Source organism: Mauremys mutica, chromosome 23, assembly GCF_020497125.1.
Source record: "Mauremys mutica isolate MM-2020 ecotype Southern chromosome 23, ASM2049712v1, whole genome shotgun sequence".
In the NCBI taxonomy this organism is placed as follows: domain Eukaryota; kingdom Metazoa; phylum Chordata; order Testudines; family Geoemydidae; genus Mauremys; species Mauremys mutica.
Window position 1 is genome coordinate 15,707,764 of NC_059094.1, and position 19,104 is coordinate 15,726,867.

Sequence of the window (19,104 nt, forward strand, 5' to 3'; positions counted from 1 at the left end):
GAGTAAAAACTCCAGGCGCTGCCTGATTCCTATTAGCCGGCTGGGTAGTGCAGGGAACGGCCTTGCATCCGTTCGAGGTGGGAGTGGAGGAGGTTGTTAGAGCCAGTATGCTGACCTGCACATGTGTATGTGCGTCTTTGTGTGTGTTCGTGCATGCAGCAGTGCGTGTCCTGGCATGTCTGTGTGTGTGTGTCTGCGTGTGCTTTGTGTGTGTGTGTGTGTGTTTACGGAGGGCTCCTTTTTAATATCCCCCTCCCCCCTGCGGCTGCACAGAGGGAAGCATCCTGCTCGGGGAACACCCAGGGGAGAAGCTGGGGGGCTCTGTGTGCTACATCTGGCAGTAGCTACACAGGCAGGCCTCTGCTGGGAAAGGACCATGCTGCACGCTGGCTGAGTGCCACGTCGCTCTTCATCGGCTGCTCCACAAAGGAATGTAACAGCCTACTACTGCTGCCAGCTTGTGGTGTCACACGCATAGCTCAGGGGGTCTGCTCAGCAGAGCTGGCACTGAGGCCTGCGGTCGAGGGAGTCCTGCACTGGGAACGTGGTCCTGTCTGCGTGCTCCCCGACTTGAGCCTGGCGCAGGGATCCACCAGCCATGGCACAGAGAGGAGATTATTTCCCCAAGATGTCTGCTGTCGTCCTATGGGTGGGGGAGGGAGTGGACTGGGGAGGAAGGTGTGAGGGGAGGAAGATGAGTTGTGGGGAGGGTGGGAGAGCTGGGAGGGGGGGCTAGGAGTAAAAGGCGCCCCCCCCCAGCCGTGGCTGGCATGCGTCTTTGATGAGCACATCCACATGCCTGTTAATTTCACGCTAAGCACCCTTGATGGATCTCTTGTTATTTTTGGTGAGCCGAGCCATCAATTTGTGGCACCTCGCTGCAGCAATCTGTTAGGTGGCGAGCGAAGAACACCGCCATCAACTCAAACCCCGGCAGGCGGGCGCGGCCCCCTTCTCGGCTACCGAGTCAGCGTGGCACGTGGCGGGCCCGGGCGGAGCAGCCGGGATGGGTGGCGAGGGCCCAGGGCCGGGCTGCGCTGCGTGGAGTGTGCTACCACAGGGAAGTCCTCCCATGCGGCTGCGTCAGTGCATCTCAGACCTGCCCTGTAGCAGCACCTTGCAGTGCAGGCCCCCAACTCTGCCAGTACATCGCAGTCTGGCCCCACAGCTCCCCCCTGCTATTCCAGGCCTCGTCCTCCCCCACACCTCTAGCTCGGTCGCTGCATCTGTGCCCACCTCCCTGCTGTTCTACCCATGGCACCCGGCTAACCCAGCCCTGTCTGGCCTGAAGAGATGCTGCTTGGTCCTGACGTGGTGCCAGCTCAGAGCTGGATGGAGCGAGAGGGTGCCAGTGAGCAGCACGCGGCAGAATCCTGCAGTGAGGTGATGGATTGGGATGCTGTGAATGCTGCTCAATGGCAACACAAGGCAGTGGGTGATGTACTGAGACGCAGGCTGTATGCCTCAGATAGTGGGGGCAGAGCGCAGTGATGCTGTGACGGGGCAGTGCGGTCAGAGGCAGAGTGCAGTGATACTACAGCAGGGGGCAGTACCCTGCAGTTTGGTCAGAAGCAGAGCGCAGTGACACTGCAGCAGGGGGCAGTGCCTTGCAGTGGAGCAGTTCGGTCAGAGGCAAAGCACAGTGACGCTGCAGCAGGGGGCAGTGCCCAGCAGTTCGGTCAGAGGCAGAGCGCAATGACGCTGCAGCAGGGGGCAGTGCCCGGCAGTTTGGTCAGAGGCAGAGCGCAGTGACGCTGCAGCGGGAGCAGTGCCCTGCAGTGGGACAGTTCGGTCAGAGGCAGAGCGCAGTGATGCTGCAGCAGGGGGCAGTGCCCTGCAGTGAGGCAGTTCGGTCAGCGGCAGAGCGCAGTGACGCTGCAGCAGGGGGCAGTGCCCTGCAGTGAGGCAGTTCGGTCAGCGGCAGAGCGCAGTGACGCTGCAGCAGGGGGCAGTGCCCTGCAGTGAGGCAGTTCGGTCAGCGGCAGAGCGCAGTGACGCTGCAGCAGGGGGCAGTGCCCTGCAGTGAGGCAGTTCGGTCAGCGGCAGAGCGCAGTGACGCTGTAGCAGGGGGCAGTGCCCTGCAGTGAGGCAGTTCGGTCAGAGGCAGAGCACAGTGACGCTGCAGCAGGGGGCAGTGCCCTGCAGTGAGGCAGTTCGGTCAGCGGCAGAGCGCAGTGACGCTGCAGCAGGAGGCAGTGCCCTGCAGTGAGGCAGTTCGGTCAGCGGCAGAGCGCAGTGACGCTGCAGCAGGGGGCAGTGCCCTGCAGTGAGGCAGTTCGGTCAGAGGCAGAGCGCAGTGTGCTGCTGTGTATTAGAGGCTCACACGTCACTGAAGTTCCTTGGCCAGGGCAAAAACTGTGATGTCTGCGGCTGGGGACAGGAACGTTCCTTGGAGATCTGGAGGTGGCTTAGCCTGCTCTCCGCCTGTCTGCCCTTCTCCAGCCCGGCCCTGAGTGCGAGGTCTGTGTGCTGGGGGAGGGAGGAGCTGGGGGGTGGGGAGCTTTGGTCTAGTCGTGAGAGCACAGGCCTGGCAGTCAGGACTCCTGGGTTCTCTTCCCAGCCCTGCCCCCAGTTCACTGTGACCACGGACGAATTGTGGAAATCTCTCTGTGCCTGTGTCCCGTCTGTAAAATGAGGATAATAATACGATTCTGACCCCCAGTTCCATGGCGTGAAGGACCCACAAGTGACGGGGGGGCGGGAGGATTCCCCCAGTGTAGGGCTGCCAGGAGTGGCCCTCACAGACCCCTCTAGCAGCCCCAGACTTCTGTAGGCCAGGGCACAGACACCCTCCCCGGCTTTCTCACCAGTGTCTCACTCTCCTCCTTTCAGGCGAGGATGTGGAAGAGAATCAGAAGGTGAAAACTCAGTGGCCGAGGTCGGCGGACGAACCCGGGGTTTATATGGCCCAGACAGGTAATGGTGCTGGGAGGGCGGGTGAGGTGGTGTTTAAAACCAGGGATGGGTAGCCAGGGCGCGAGCTCCTTGGGGAAGTTCCGCACCCTGCACAATGCTGGCCGGAGAAGCAATGGTAGCCAGTCCCTGTGGGGCATCATGTCCGGGCACACACAGGCGTGTGCTCCCCCCAGGAAATCCAGGGGAAATCGACTTGCAGCCTCCCCTGGAGGCAACAAATCTACCTGCAGGCTGGGGAAGACGTTCCAGCATCATCGGCCCTTCCCTGAGTCCTGCCAGCCCCCAAACAAATGCAGCAACTGCCGGTGATGCTTGCTGTGAGCCCAGCGCGGTGGGACTTCTCTAGCCAGACGGTAGGCCCAGGGCCGCACCCACCCTGCCCCGAGGGATAGCGGGGGGGGGGTGTGTTGGGGTTGATGATGATGATTTATTTGTATTACTAGGAGTCCCAGTCAGAGACCAGGGCCCCAGGGTGCTGGGCACTGGACTGGGCTCCAGCAGGCCTGGCTTCAGTTCCCTTTTCTGCCACTGACTCCCTGAGTGACCTGGCCAAGTCACCTCATCTCTCTGCACCTCAGTTTCCCATCAGCTTCTTGTATGTTCTGTCCCTGTCTCACCGTGCGTATGTACAGCACCCACCGCACTGAGTTTGGAGGGTCCCAGGGCCCTACCACAATAAACACGATGAATAATAATATGTACAGCACAACGGGGCCTTGTTGTTGATTGGGACCCACTGGTGGTTCTAAAAACGCAGGAGGCCCTGAGGCCTAATCTCAGCTCTGCCACTGACTTACTGGGTGGCCTTGTCACCTCACTCTGAGTTAGGCACCTCAGTACCTTTGAGGATCTGGGCCGCTGCCCCTCTGCCTCAGTTCCCCATGTGTAAAACCAAAAACTAGCCAGGGGGCGGTACTGGTTTTCTCCCTCTCTCCCAGGGCTGAGGTGAGGTATAATTAGCTCGTGTCTGCACAGCTCTTTGAACATTAAAGTGCTCTCAGAATGCTAAACGTTGTAAGGCAGCCACCTCTGGGGTGGAGCAGGGGCAGAAATGACCAGCCTCAGCAGCACGCTACGTGTGACGGGAAGCCAGTTCTCCACTGGGCTGTCCCATAAATCAGCCCGGGGATGATAATAGTTCTGTGCATTTTAATTAAGAAGAAAACCCTGACAGTTTAAAAACAACTGCCTGGCTTCCATTTACACGTGCCCTGCGCTGTCTCTGGAGCAGCAGCACCCGCGACGGAGATGGAGCGAGGTCCTTTCTTTCCAGCCCGTGCACCCACTTAATTGGCTCCATGTCTGTATTTTCTTTGCACCTTCCTTAGAGGATTAAAAAAAAAATCTATTAATTGTTTAGTTCAAACGTATTTATTTAGCTAATTCAATTGGGTCATTGCTCCCCACTCCCTGATTTATGGGCTGTGGGCGGCTCCGTGCCTGGCAAGCTGGATGGAGCCGGAATCGGCAGGAGTGATCAGGGTGCAGTGAGTCTGGCTTGCGGATCTCGGATACTGCCATGCCCATGGCTTGGGGGTCGCTCCCGTGTAGGGGTCCGATCCTGGCCCTGTTGAAATCCAAGGGGGTTTTGCAGCTGGCTTTGCTGGGGGCAGGATCAGCTTTCTCTGTCCCGGCTCCTGCTCGTCCTCCTGGTACCCAGGTTGGCGTTAACGAGCCCTCCTCCCCCGCCAGTGAGATCAACGCCTGCCAACCGGCTGGGCCCACAGCTGAGCCCTGCTGTCCTATGGCAGACACCTCCCGGCCCCTTTGGATCCTGTCCCCAGGGAAGCCAGCAGCCAAACTCTCATTGACTTTCCTGGGAGCAGGATCGGGCCCTTATTATCCTGTCCGGGTGTCTCGCTGGCTGTGAGACCTGGACAGACCCAGATGTTGAGCGAACACGCACTGAACTGTGGGTAAGTGAAAGCTCCCGGTTTGGGACTGGAACCTCCACAGCACTACAGGAGTGTTTGCAGGCCTGGCAACCCTACGATAACAAACCATCCAGCCCTGCGGTTGGCCCCAGTGCTCCTGCCAAGGAGCTTCGTAGCAAGGAAGTGGTGCGTATGCGCAACCCTACAATAACAAACAACTGAAAGTCAACCCAATGGGCCCTGAGATACATGGATTAAAAATGCTGCCTAGGGGCCATGGATTGTAACAGTTGTTGTAAATTGAGGGTACAACCTCACTGTTCGCCAGCAACCCTACGACAATAAACCACTCCAGATAATACGCCAGCGTGCACGTACCATGGAATGAAACAGGTGGTGTGCCGGACCCCATGCTGCCCTGCATCTAGACGGCCAGATCCCCAGCTGGCGTAAGTTGGCCAGATCCCCACTTGGTGTAAATCAGCGCAGCTCCATGGAGGTCAGTATTTATGCTGATTTTCGCTAGCTGAGTCCATTGGCTTCAGTGACGTTACTTCTGATTTCCACTGGTGGAGCTGAGAGCAGATCCCAGCCTGTAATGAGTAATAACAGCCCAGAATTCGATCCCACCCTTTAATTTTTGACTAAGTATGTGAGCACCTCGCTGGGAGGCCCGTTCCAGCTAATCTCCGCTCTCTCTGTCTCCAGCAAATAATAATCCCCTTCCCGTGCCTCCTGCAGACGTCCCTCTTAATTGAAACTGATATCCCTACAGCTGGCCCGTCCAATATCTTCAAACGGATCATCAAGCTTAATAAGAGCCGGACTGTTGTAAATGTCAATATCACACCTGCTCATGGGAGAAAGAGAGATGGAGCCCTGGGCCCAAACAGCCAAACAGCTGCTGGGCCTGCCAGCCCAACCACCACTGCCCAGGGAGCTTTCCCAGGAACCGAGCCAGACCGGATCCGATCCGGGCCCAGTGTCCTGCTGCCGACTGGCCCGCAGCAGCTGCTTCAGAGGAAGGTGCAATAAACCCTGCAGCTACGGGGTAACCTGCCCCCTGGGAAATTCCCTCCTGATTCCTATTAGTTTAGAACCGTTAGAGGTTAGCTCAAGCCCTGGGGCAGGAGGGCTTTGAGCGTCTGTGTTTTACTGAGCCTCCCCAATGTAAACCTGGCTCCTCGCGCTCTCCAGATAAGTGTCCAGTCCCATTATTTTTAACCCTGCTAAGCTCAGTGACCTCATGTAGCAGTGAGTTCCGCAGGCCAGTTGTGCATTGCGTGTATGTGCGTCTGGCGGGGGCTGCGCTGCGTTTTGAAGGAGGCCGGTTGGCCAAGGCGTGTCTCTCCCTCTCTCCCCGCAGGAGACCCCGCCGCGGAGGAGTGGTCCCAGTGGAGCGTCTGCTCCCTGACGTGTGGGCAGGGCTCCCAGGTGCGCACACGCTCCTGCGTCTCGTCTCCCTACGGGACACTGTGCAGCGGGCTGCTGCGGGAGACGCGGATATGCAATAACACCGCCACCTGCCCAGGTACGGGGGGGCAGACAGTGTGGAGGGGGGAGTTGTGGCGCTTTGTTCCATTTCGTAACGAGGGTCCCCTGCCCCCACCCCTCACCCGGCTGTGCCACGGGCACAAACTGGCCCCATGGCGGTGCAGAGATGCTGCATTGCTAGCAGGAGCAAGGCGCCCGTCCCAGGCTGCAGGGTGACCCCAGGGCTCCCAGTGAGCACCCAGCTTGCGGGGCAGGCGAGCTGTGGGGATCAGGACCCTGATGATTAATTGGTGGTAGGGATGGGGTGGCCCTAGGCTTCTCTGCCCTTCTTCCTGAGCTGGAGTGATGGTCTCCCTCCCCGTGGGGACCCACCCACCCCGGGAGCTGTTCCTACCCCCCCTGGGGGTGCAGGGGCAGGGCGTCCTAAGGGCCAAGTGAGAAACTCCAGTCCTTTCTACGCCTGGTTTCCTGCACTGGATCCTGGTCTCAGCTGGAGAGGGGGTGAAGCGCCACTGGCTCCAGGCCAGCCATGTGAGCTGGGGCGTGTGAGACCGGCCCCCGGCCCTGGGGCCCCTCACTAGGTGCTGGCACGGGGCAGGGATTGTATCCTGGGGCAGTGCAGAGTGGGTGGGGAGAGATCCTGATCCAGCTGTCAAAGGGGATGCGGAACTGGGCTTTGAGCTGGGTCACGCTGATGTGAATCTGGAGTGACTCTGTTGCGGTCAGGAGAAGTTATTTCTCATTTACACCAGAGTAGTTAATCCTGTGGCCTGAGTGAGGGACATGCAGGGCGTGCGGTGTAGCCCATATACTGTCCCCCAGGGGACACCTCTGTAGGATTGAACGTTGGCCTCATGCATGAGGCGCTGACCTGTGTGAGTGGGATGTATTGATCTGTAATGTTATGCTGACCGGCCGGGATCTTGATATTCTAAGCCGGGGGCAGGCAACCTATGGCACGGGTGCCGAAGGCGGCACACGAGCTGATTTTCAGTGGCACTCACACTGCCTGGGTCCTGGCCACCAGTCCAGGGGGCTCTGCATTTTAATTTAATTTTAAATGAAGCTTCTTAAACATTTTTAAAACCTTATTTACTTTACATCCGACAATAGTTTAGGTATATATTCTAGACTTAGAGAAAGAGACCTTCTAAAAACATTACTGGCACACGAAACCTTACATTAGAGTGAATATATGACGACTCGGCACTCCACTTCTGAACGGTTGCCAACCCCTGTTCTAAGCCAATGATCCTGATGATGACATTGGTGTGGTGAGTTAGGTGGGTTCTCAGCCCAGCTCCGAGTGGAGACAGGAACCCACAAAAACCATTGCGACACTTGCGCACAGGCTCAAGCAGTGCCATGGCCCAAGCTCCCTTCACCCACAGGGCAGAACCAAAGCCTGCAAGTGGGGAGTGGGGCAGGGGACAAGCGTGCCCTGATCCTCCCCTGCTGAATCCGGGCACAGACTGAAACTCCCAGGGCTGGTGACCCAGCCAAAGCGCTCAGCAGTCCCCCGCCAGGTTGTCTCTCCCTGCTGCCGGAAATGCTCCGCGCAGGCCCCCAGCAGGGAGGAAGGCGTTTTAGGGTAGGAATGAGTGTTTGCCTGGGTAGAAGGAAGGATTCAATCGGGAGAGGACGGCACCTGCCTGGATCCCAGAGATGGTGTGTGCAGTAGTATGGAAGGACGGTGCCTGTAGTTCCCATGTCCCTGGCACCGGCTTGCATGGTTAGAGCTCAGATAGCCAGCACGTTAAGCTTAGAGTGCTGGCTGTGCATGGCCAGCCTGTTGGGAGCAGGTTCCCTGGCTGCTGGGGACATCTCGGAGCTGTGCGTTGTGCTGTTACACTCAGGGCATGTCTACACAGCAGCCTGGAGGGTGACTCCCTGCTCGGGTAGAGGTACCCGGGCATGCTCTGCTCGAGCGAGCGTGCGAAAAACAGCGCTGTGTCCTGGCCGTCCGAGTACAGACCCACCCGACCCCCTGGCTACGTACTGGGCTTGCACAGCTGCCACCCGGGGTGCTGTTGTCTTTGGGAGCTCAGGAGATGGGCAGCTTCTCCTGAGTGGGGGTAAGTCTCCTTGCCTGCCATGCACCCAGGCCCCCTGTCCCAGCCAGCTCAGTGATCCACCTCGGCTCGGGCTCAGCGGCCAGCGGCGCAGGCAGCCCCTTGAACTGCCAGGGGTGGCAGACCAGGCCCTGAGCATCTTCCGCTCCCATGGACGTCAGCTGAGAGCTGGGGATGCTCGGCACCGTGTAGGATTGGGCCCAGCATGGCGCTGGTCTGGGGCTCCAAGGCTGGGAAGGACTCTGGGGTGAGGGGGCAGCACGAGACCCAGGCACCAGTCTGGTCCCTCTGCAGCCCTGTGACTGATGTGGTGCTTGCCTGCCCAGGGGCCTTGTCCAGGCCAGCGTCTGAGGTGTGACCTTACAAGCGAGGGCCTTTAACACGTGCTAAACTGGGTGGGGAGCCTGGCACGTGCGGCCCAGTGGGTAGAACCCTGGGCTGAGATGTAGGAGACCTTCATTTTATTCCCAGCTCCGCTGCTGGGTGACCCTGGGCTCTCTGCCTCGGTTTCCCCCTCGATACAGAGGGGATAATGATGGGAGCTAGGGCCGAAAAGGGCTCGGTGTTATTTTGATGGTCCTCCCTAGATTGCCATGTGCGTTAGCACGTGTGCTAAGACCACGCCTTGAATCCTAGGCCAGACGGCCATAGCCAGCGGGGGCCTGCCCCTCTTCTCCCCTTCCGGCCCTTCCTGATCCTCCCAGTCTGATTGCCAAGCCTGGCTTCATTTCATTGCAAGCGTTTCTGTGCGAGTGAAATAAAAACCCCAACAGCCTTGTCATGGGCTCAGTCCCCACAGGCAAGCGGAGGCCATCAGGGGGCAGGGGTAGGAGCTGCGATGAGAGTTGGCCTCTTCCTATGCCAAGGCCTCGGTCCCAGGATGAGCTGCGGGTGGGCTCAGGGAGCCGAGGTCATTACAGGATCGGGGCCTTTGCTTCTGTGCAGCTTATTGGCTGTCACAAAATGACAGCGTGGGCAGAAGGAGTCTGCTTGTGATGTCATAACTCCCCAGCCACGGGCTGACCCTGGCTGTGTCGCCTCCCCCAGTCCAGGATGAGATTTTTCTCCAGGCCGAAGGCTTTTATCTCAGTGATGGCTCGGTCGCCTTCGTCTTTTCCTCATCTTCCCGGCGCTTTCAGGTTATCCCTCCGAGCGGCCGTTTGATCCTCGGAAAGCTCCGGGCTTCCCTGAGGGCTAAAGCTGCTTCGCAAAGGCTTTGAGGATGGGCGAGGTGTTGACATTGCAGGCAGAGCCATGGGAATTGAAAGCATGAGGGCTGCCCTCCTCCCCCCGCCCCGCCACGGCATCGTGTTTCTGGCTCATGCAGCAATAGGAGAGCGTTGCCTCGCAGTTAGAGCTCGGCGGGCTGAGAGAGCTGTGCTTCTTTCCCACATCTGCCAGGGGCAGGAGCCAGGACTCCTGGGTTCTATTTGCGGCTCGGCCACTGGCTCCCTCTGCGACCTTGGGCGAGTCACGTTGCCACGCTGTGACTCGGTTTCCCCAACTCCCCGCTCAGGGCCTTGGGAAGCTCAGTCCGCCTTCCCGAAATACTTTTCGGTTCCTCGGAGCAAAGAGGTGGAAGAGGCGGGAGTGTTTCTCTTATCACTGGGCTCAGGCCAGGGCAAGGCAGTGAAGGGACAGCATCAACCCCCCCAAAATCCCATTTCTGTCTGAAAATGCTGAGCCTGCTAGTCCCAGGGAACACCGGAGATCGCTGCGGGGTGGGGACGTCTCTCTCTTTAGACCAGCTTGTTTAACCTGTGCACTTCAGGCCAGATTTTCCAAAGGGACCGGCACTCACCGACATGGTGAGTGAGGGGATGAGCAGGGCTGAGGGCTTTTGAGAATCTGGCTCTGACTCCAGGTGCTGAGCCAGAGGAAACTGGGCCTTTTGCAGCTAGTCGGTTTCGCTGTTTTCCTCTCCACGGTTCATCAGTTTCACCGTGGTTGGCAAGACCCCTATAAACATCAGCGGAGGAGCAGGAACACCCCCCCCCCGCCCACCAGTGCAATAGTTCCTTTACTGACTATTTTATTTTTAACAAACCTGAATTCTTTTTAAAAATCAGAAACTGGAATTTTGAAAATTAACTAGTTTTTTTTATAAGTCCCAAACGGGCCATGACCCTGTAACCCGATTAGTGTCTGGTCCTGCCATCGGAGTCTGTGGCTGGATTCTCACAGCTCGGCAGGGGTAGCCAGTGGGGTCCCACATGGATCCATCCGCATGCATCGGATTGCAGCTGGACATTCAGGTGCAGTTTTTCAAGGCCTTGTCTGCAGGGGAAGGTGCCACTAGCTCGACTTATTTCAGGGAACTTCTCTGGCTGGTACTACACAGGAGGGCTGACTAGAGGATCACAGAGGTCCCCTCTAGCCTGAGACTTTATTAATCTAAATAGGGTTTGAAACCAGTTTAGTTAAACTGGAGCAAAGCCACATGTGGATGTTCTGATTTCAGGTTATTTTGGTGCAACTAAACCTGTTCCAATCAACTTACGCGAAACTGGACTAAGGGCGTCTGCAGAGGGGTTTGCACTAAATCGGTTTTGGTTCACACCTTAGGTTAAATTAGTTTCTTGTGTAGACAGGCCCAAAGGGCGTTGGGTGCCCATTGTAACCCAGTGGGGTGCGTTTTACAGCTCCACCCCTGTGCCTTGTCCACAGAGAATATGAGTCTGTTATAGGCTCAGCTGGAGAAACTGAGGCACAGAGAGGTGAAGTGACTCCTCTCAAGTTGTATGGCGAGTCAGTGGCAGTGCTGGGAATGGAACCCAGGAGTCCGGACTTCAGCTTTGGCAGCTCGTGCGGTTAGCTCAGGAGGTTCAACCCCTGGTGTGGCGGCCATCACCCAAAGATCCCCTGGGCCTTGGGTTCTGCTGCTCTCCCACTATGTCACGTGTTCGTCGGTATCTTTTAATCATGCTTGGCCCCATCTCGCTGCCACCGCAGCCAAAACGCCCTTTGGAATCAGCCCTAAGGAAAAGGCTGCCTTTGGTTAACCTGCTCTAGCTAGGAGGTTATACTAGGGGGTGTACGGTAATGGGGCTGGGGGTGGGGGTGAGACTAGGGACTGGAGGGGAGTCTGACCTGGCTGTGTGGGAGACAGATCCTCTCTCCTGTGCTGTCTATGTCCCCCCTGCCACCTTAACATTTCTTTCAATCTTCGAGAACGTTTCTGCCTCCCATTGTCCCCGCCCCATAGATCCGAAGTGAGGATGCTCTGTTGTAGGGGGCAGAGCCGAATAACACCCTCCCTCCCTTGGATCTGCTGGGTGGTGCAGCAAGGGGCCGGGATGGTAGGTGGCGGCTTCTGATTTGCTTGCTGAGGCCTTGGGGTGGAGGGTGGGACTTAGGCAAGCCTCCACCCCGGGGAGGGAGGAGAGGTCCAGTGGTCAGAGCAGGGAGGTGGGAGTCAGGACTCCTGGGTTCTGTTCCCAGCACTGCCACTGTGTAGCCTTGGAGGAGTCACCTCGCCGCTCTGTGCCTCAGTTTCCCCACCCGTAGAATGAGGGTTGCGATGCCTCCCAGGCCGCGGTGGGATTTGAGCCCCGTTTCACAAATGCTTCCAGGTCTTCTGCGCAGCAGCTCAGCCCTTCCCTCTGCTTTGGGTGCGGGACGGCGCGCCCCCGATCCCCCCCCCCCCGCCATGCCGTATGCTGCGCGCGGCCTGGGCCCGGGCTGGGCCGGAGGCGTGATTGCTGTGTGCTGTATTGCAGTGCACGGCCTGTGGGAGGAGTGGTCCCCGTGGAGTCTGTGCTCCGTGACCTGCGGGCGAGGGGCCAGGACGAGAACCCGGCAGTGCGTAGCCCCGCAGCACGGCGGGAAGGCCTGCGAGGGCCCCGAGGTGCAGACTAAGCCCTGCAATATCGCAATCTGCCCTGGTTAGTAACTCGCGCCTTGGCTCTCCTCCGCGCTTTCCCGCTCGCCTTGCTTGCTTGCCTGCCTTCCCTGGCCGCCCCGCGAAGCCTCGCCCTCGGCGCCAGCCCCACGCCACGCTCAGGAAAGGCAGCCCCCCTCCCGGGGCGGTCTCAGGGCACTTAGGCTCCGATCCTCAAAGGTATTTAGGCTCCCAGCTTGACTGAAACCAAAGGCAAAGACTTTTGCTGTTCTGTGCGTTCGGTTCCCCCGGGGCTGGGAGCCCTAGGAACAGCCTAGAGAGACGGACACGGAGGTCATGGTCCGTCCCCCGGCGCCCCCTTGGCTCTCTGCTGGCCGGCACGCAGGGAGCAGAGTGTGTGTTGGGGGGGATTGTGGGGCTGTGACCCAGGATGCAGGTGTTGTGCTGGAGAGGGATGGTTTGGGGAGCAGACGAGGCGAGCCCCTTTGTTCCCTCCCCTGAGCCAGGAGAGCGGGTCGGAAGGGGACTCGGCCGGGAGATTGGTCAGAATGAGGCCGGCGGGGTGTGACCCAGGTGTGAGTGCGAAGGGGGCAGCTGGGGTGACTGGGGGAGGGGGTACGTGACTCCAGCTTAGACAGACCCACCCCCACATTAAAGCCCAGGTTCCCCAGCTCTGGGGCTGAACGGCCTGCGTCCAGCTCCCGATTGGGCCGGGGCTTGTGATCCGGGGGCTGGTAGCAAACGCTGCCGTCTCACTAGATGTGGCCGCTTGGCCGAGGCCCCGGCGGGCTCAGCAAGTGGCATTTCTGTGGGCGCGCGGGATGCACGTGACGTGCACTGAGCGTCCCCAGGGGGTAGCCGTGATTCCAGCCCCTTGTGGGGAGGGGGAGAGCCCCGGGGGCCGGGGAGGAGGAACGGGAGAAGGCAGGACTGTGACGTCTGGGGGGCGCATCGTGAGCACACGGCCCTGGGGTGCTGGAGGAGGGACGTGTGGGGGCAAAGGAGGGGGTGTGATGGGTCTGTAGTGAGGCACGAGACGTGGGTGGGCAGAGCTCCATGGGCGAGAATGGAGTTGTGGGATGGGACGAGGGGGAATGTAGGGCAGAGTAAGGGGGACGCATGGGGCAGGAGCTATGGGGGGTGGGGTATCAGAGAAGGGGCCCCATAGGGGCAAGGGCCTGCTGTGGGTCAGCTGACATTGTAAGCAGAGCCCCTCTGGGGGCGGTGCCAGGCATGGGGAGGCTCCGGGGGCTTGGCTGTCAGTTCCCTTTTGGCAGCCCGAGCTCCCCAGCGGGCGGGGGTGTCACGGAGTGTGGGGGAGTCCGGCCCTGCACCCCTCTTCCTGGTCTCACAGTGACTCTCAGCCAGCGAGTAAAACAGAAGGTTTATTGAACAACAGGAACACAGGATACAGCCCAGCTTGGGTTCAGAGCCAGGACCCCTCAATCTGGCCTTTCTGGGGGGTTCAGGGTGCTTGGATCCCAGCCTAGGATCCCCTGAAACCCACCTCCCAGCTCCCAACCGAAGACTGATTCCACTTCCCCCCTCCCTTTGTCTAGCTACAGCCAGAGGTGAGACCTCCCCTCCCCCAGGCCAGGCTCATGTTACAGCTGCATACCTGTCTCTGCCTACCAAGCACAGAGACAGTCCCTGCTCTCACCTATCAACCACACAGACAGTCCCTATTCCATCACAGGGGGCTGCAGGCGGACGGGGCCGAGGCGTGAAATTGCCGGCGGCCGCCCCGTTTGGAGCTGCTGCTTTAAAGCAGGGGCAGCGTGTAGCTCCGTCAGCGGCGACTCCAGCCCGCCCCGTCGCTGGCCAGGGGAGAGCAGAGGACGAGGGGCTCCCCCGTTCTGTGGAACCCCCACCTCTGTGCTGAGTCCTGACACGGCCCCTTGGGGACCCCCCCGAGAGGTCGGCGACGTGGGGGCTCTTCCCCCCGCACGCGGTCATTTCTCCTGGGTGTCTCTAGCTCAGAGGCCCGGGGTGGAGGGTTGCCGCCCCACAGTGCCTGGGCTGCCAGCGGGTCACTCCGGGCCGTGCCTTTGACCCAGCGTGATGGGCGGGTGTCACCCAGCTCTGTCGGGGGGTGGAGGAACTGATGAGTAGCAGCACCAGGCAGGCTGCAGGCAGGTCGTTTGTAAGTAGCTTTGTGTTCAGGGCTAACAAGCAATTCCCTCTGGGGCAGAGCTGGCAGTGGCCCAGGCCGGGGGATGGCGTGCCAGGCTGAGAACCCTCCCAGAGCCCCATGTGCCCGCCAGGAGCCTGCCGGAGGAATTGGGAATGAGGGGAGGCAGAGAGCAGCTGCCCCAGCTGGTGTCGAAGGGAGTGAGTGGGCCGGATCCCCTTGCAGCTGAGCTGCGGATCTGGCCGAGAGCGCTCTCTCTCTCGCTCTCTCTCTCTCGCGCTCGCTCGCGCTCGCTCTCTCTCTCGCGCTCTCTCGCGCTCGCTCTCGCGCGCTCTCTTGCGCTCTCTCTCTCTCGCGCGCTCTCTCTCGCGCTCTCTCTCGCGCGCTCTCTCGCGCGCTCTCTCTCTCTCTCTCGCGCTCTCTCTCTCTCTTGCGCGCGCGCTCTCTCGCGCTCTCTCTCTCTCTCGCGCGCGCGCTCTCTCGCGCTCTCTCTCTCACTCTCTCTCGCGCGCTCTCTCGCGCTCTCTCGCTCTTTTATTCAGTTACTGATTGTGCGGCAGCAGGTTACCAGCTGACTCTTTCCTGCCCTGTTGGGCGGCTGACGGGCCAGACAAGCTGCTACCAGCCTGTGGGGCGGGGGAATAGCGGTGTTATCCCGACAGGGGTCTGGGGCCAGGAGTGCATCAAGGGGAGGAAACGTATTCGCTTGTTTCTGAGCCTGCACGCTGCCCCGTGTAGGAGCCAGGCCTGTCTCCCAGATCCAGATCCATCCCCCGGCTGCCTGTCCCCTGGGGCCATCCCCGAACCCCGCGTTGGTTAGTTTCTCCCTCCTTCCTGCTCCCAGCGAGCGGATCGGCTGCATTTCCATGGCGATGGTTTTAGGAGGCTGGTCTGGCCGGGGCAGGGAGTTCAGTGCTCACATCAGCCAAAGGCGGACGGGGCGAGAGAGCCTGTCTGTGCTCCTGCAGAGCCAGCCTGCTGCTCTGGGAGCTCTCCCGGGTGCTGCCTGGCACAGGGCGGCTCGTTAACGCTCCCTCCCCGACGGGCCTGGCTCGGAGCTCGTGGAGCCGCTGGGATGCCAGTGCAGGTGGCTGCTCTGCACCTCCAGCAAGGTCCCTGCTAAGGGCTAGCGGGAGGATTCATTGCTCAGCTGGTGTGAGGGGCATAGTCAGGGCAGGATCCTTCCGCTCTCCTGCTGCCCGGCAGAGCTGAGGTGCTGCTCACCTATCTCAGCCCGGGGTCCCCAGGCACAGCTGTGCCGATTCCCACAGACACCCCCCCCATTCCAGCCTCTCCTCCCCGTTTCCTGTCCAGGAAGCTGCCGGGAGCAGGCTGAACCGGGCCGTGGCCTGCTATCCACTGAGCCTCTGCAGCAGGAGCACTCATGGAGCTAAGGCAGATAGTCCCCCTGCGATACGTGCCCCCATGGATGCAGCCTGGTGCCCTCTCGCCGTAAGCACCAGGCTGTTACCCAGCAGCATTGTGCAGATCTGTAGCACCATTGGTGCACGGGGAACAGTAACCACCACCCCTGCTGTTCAGAGTGGGTCTGGGCGGCACTGCCGTAACCACTGTGGGGAGGCAGGATGGGAACCCAGAGCCCTGAGCACCACAGTGCAGGCAGCTAGCGTTTCAGCTCTAGGCGCAGCTGGTAGCAGTAGTAGGCTGTTACCCTCTAACCGGCCAGCCACTAGAGGGGACATGAGGCACACTTTGCCAATGTGTTGCCGAAGCCCATAACTGTGGATAGGGGAGGACGAGGTTCGTGCCTGGATTTGGAAACCGGGGCCAAGAGGAATGGCCCCTGCCCACCCCCCATCCCCCCAGCTCCTGTTTGCACTAACCACCTTCTCTCCTGTGCTTTCCCCGGCAGTGGAAGGTCAGTGGCTGGAGTGGGGCTCGTGGAGCCGGTGCTCGGTGTCGTGTTCCAACGGGACCCAGCAGCGCACGCGCAAATGCAGCGTCTCGGGCCACGGCTGGGCGGAGTGCAAAGGAGCCCACGCCGACGCCAGGGAGTGCACCAGCCCTGACTGCCCAGGTAAGGCTCACGCTCGCTCCTTGCGCTGTGTGGGGGCAGGGGGCGCGGGCGGAGCTGGGACAGGCCACAGGGAGGGTGTCAGAGCCCAGAGAGGTTGGGGACACGGTGCTGGGCATTGCTCTGGCGCAGACTAGGCTGCATGTGGCAGGTGCTGGCATGTTGGGGCCCAGCCCCTGCACAGGGACTCTAGGGGGAGAGCAGGAGCACCTCTGGCAGGGTAAATGCCCCCTTGCAGTAAATGGGTGTGAGCAGGGGTGCCGTGTCGGGGGATCCCCGTGCGTCCCTGTGGGTGTGAGCAGGGGTGCCGTGTCGGGGGATCCCCGTGCGTCCCTGTGGGTGTGAGCAGGGGTGCCGTGTCGGGGGATCCCCGTGCGTCCCTGTGGGTGTGAGCAGGGGTGCCGTGTTGGGGGATCCCCGTGCATCCCTGAGGGTGTGAGCAGGGGTGCTGTGTCGGGGGATCCCCGTGCATCGCAGGGTGTGTGAGCGGCAGTGACACATCAGGGGTGGGGTCCCTGTGTGTCGCTATGGGTGTGAGTGGAGGAGTCGCGTTGGGAGGTCCCTGTGAATTCTGGTGGATGTCAGTGCCCTATCGGGGTGGGGGAGAGGGTCCCTGTGTGTCGCTGTGGGTGTGAGCAGCGGTGCCATGTTGGGAGGTCCCCGTGCATCCTGGTGGATGTCAGTGTCAGTGCCCTGTGGGTGTCTGTGGGTGTGAGTAGTGGTGCTGTGTCAGGGGATTCCCGTGCGTTGCTGTGGGTGTGAGTGCCGGTGCCGTGTCCAGGGATCTGCGGGTGTCGTTGTGGGTGTGAGCAGCGGTGCCGTGTCTGGGGATCCGCAGGTGTCGCTGTGGGTGTGAGCGGTGGTGCCGTGTCGGGGGATCCGCAGGCATCGCTGTGGGTGTGAGCGGCGGTGCCGTGTCGGGGGATCCCCGTGCGTCGCTGTGGGTGTGAGCGGCGGTGCCGTGTCGGGGGATCCCCGTGCGTTGCTGTGGGTGTGAGCGGCGGTGCCGTGTCGGGGTCGGGGGGATCCCCATGCGTCACTATGGGTGTGAGCGGTGATGCCATGCCGGGGTCAGGGGGGTCCCTGTGCCCTCACACTTGGCCTGGGTTTCCCAGTGAGTGGGGGTTTGTTCAGTGCAGCTGCCCCCAGCTGATGTGCAGTGGGAGGAGCTGCCTGACCCTTCTGTGCAGCGCGCCCTGTCTCCTGGTTTGCGTGGGGCTCGCTATGGAGGGCTGTGTCCTGCTCCCCGAGCCAGGTGGCGGTTGCTGTCCTGGGTCTCTGAGCCCAGTCTCAGCTGCTCTCAGGATCTCTGCTGTCCCGTGTAGCCTGATGCCACTGCAGCAGGGGGCATCTCTGCTCCATCGCAGGCCCCGGGCTGGGGCCCAGACTCGGCATAAACACATTTAAACTGAGCCACAGACAGGCCCCGTGAACCCGTCTGGGGCGCCAGCTGTGCTCCTTAGGAACGCTAATCCCCAAGCAGCGGGGACGGACCTGCCCGTCAGCAGGCGATGGTGACAGATGGGCCCCGGCCGCCTCTCCCCGCCATCGAGCGAATCTGTCAGCTTTTAGGAGAACTAAAGCAGAGGGGCTGGGGGACAGGGTACGTCCAGAGCTGGGGGGCGCCGTCTCCTGGGCGCTAGGGGCTCCCGCTCGCGTGGGCTGAGCTCAGACATGCTGCCGTGGTGCTACACCCTCACACGTGCTTCCCCAGCGTCTGAGCGTCCGTGATCTGTGCCCCGGGATGGTGGGGAGGCTGCAGGTCCCTGGGCGGGGATCGCTGCCCTTCATCGCCTGCGCGCTTGGTGATGGTTGCGGCTCCCCGCTGGGCTCGAGCGTTAGCCCTGGGGCCCGGCGGAGTCGTGGGGCCGTGGCTCCCAGAGAGAGGGGGGTGCACAAGCGTCTGTGCGAGCGCTCGTGATGGCACCGGGAGCCAGGCGAGCCACGTGCACGGACTTGGGACGCAGCTCTGGGAATGCGTCCGTGCACGGGCACTCCCGGCAGCATCAGGAACTGAACCTTCCCAACCGCCCAGAACCGCTCGTGTGCGCACGCAGGGACAGATGCCCTGCCGAGGCCCCGTGGCTGGTCAGTTGCTGCCAGGACCAAGCACACAGCCAAGGAGATGCCGTCCTGGCTCCCACACAGAGAGGTTTAACCCTGAGCCGTGCCGCTAGCCAGGGGAGGTTTGCTCTCAGTTCAGCGGGCAGAGCCAGACCCCGGGTTCTCTCCCACTGCCACGCCCATGGTCTGCCTGCGTGTGCTTCAGTGCAGTCGGTACGTGCAACTGCAGCCTGGGGAAGTGCACGAGAGTGTTCACAAGTGGGCACTAGTGCAAGGTGGAGCTGGGTCATAGACTCACATGCACACGGAGGGAGCCAAGGACCTTTCCCGAACCTTGGTGGCCCTTCAGTGCTGAGGATGGTCCTTTCCTGCTGGCCTGCACCCGACAGCCAGTGCGGGGCGAGCGGGTCTGCGCGAGGCGGCCCGGGATGGGGGTGGACAGGTCTCCTGATCCTTCCCCCATCCCCAGTCAGTCCCGGCCCCTCGGGTGGGTCCGGCCAGGCCCTTTGCACCCAGCCCTCGAGGGAGGGCGGGTGTTGGGCCCAGTGCGAAGCAGCAGCAGATGCTGTCACGCGCCTGCTGACCTTTAAATGTCACTTGGCTGCAGTAGCTGCCTGGAAAGGTCGGGGGCGCCGGCTCCTGGCAGGCCACGTGGCTCATCCAGGCTGCTGTGCCGC

The 19,104-nt window shown here is 60.9% G+C and overlaps 1 protein-coding gene across 7 annotated transcripts in view; it reads left to right on the forward strand.

The window, feature by feature from the left end:
- Positions 1–19,104, forward strand: part of ADGRB2 (adhesion G protein-coupled receptor B2) — a 98,036-nt gene that overhangs the window by 39,233 nt on the left and 39,699 nt on the right. For 5 of the 7 annotated variants that reach the window (XM_044998078.1, XM_044998079.1, XM_044998082.1 and 2 more), the window contains 4 exons: positions 2,833–2,916; positions 6,157–6,321; positions 12,076–12,240; positions 16,202–16,366. In XM_044998078.1, coding sequence (XP_044854013.1) covers positions 2,833–2,916; positions 6,157–6,321; positions 12,076–12,240; positions 16,202–16,366 — 579 coding nt within the window. Of the gene's footprint in view, positions 1–2,832; positions 2,917–6,156; positions 6,322–10,564; positions 10,612–12,075; positions 12,241–16,201; positions 16,367–19,104 lie in introns of those variants that run through there. The other 2 variants (XM_044998080.1, XM_044998084.1) reach the window with 2 other exon arrangements.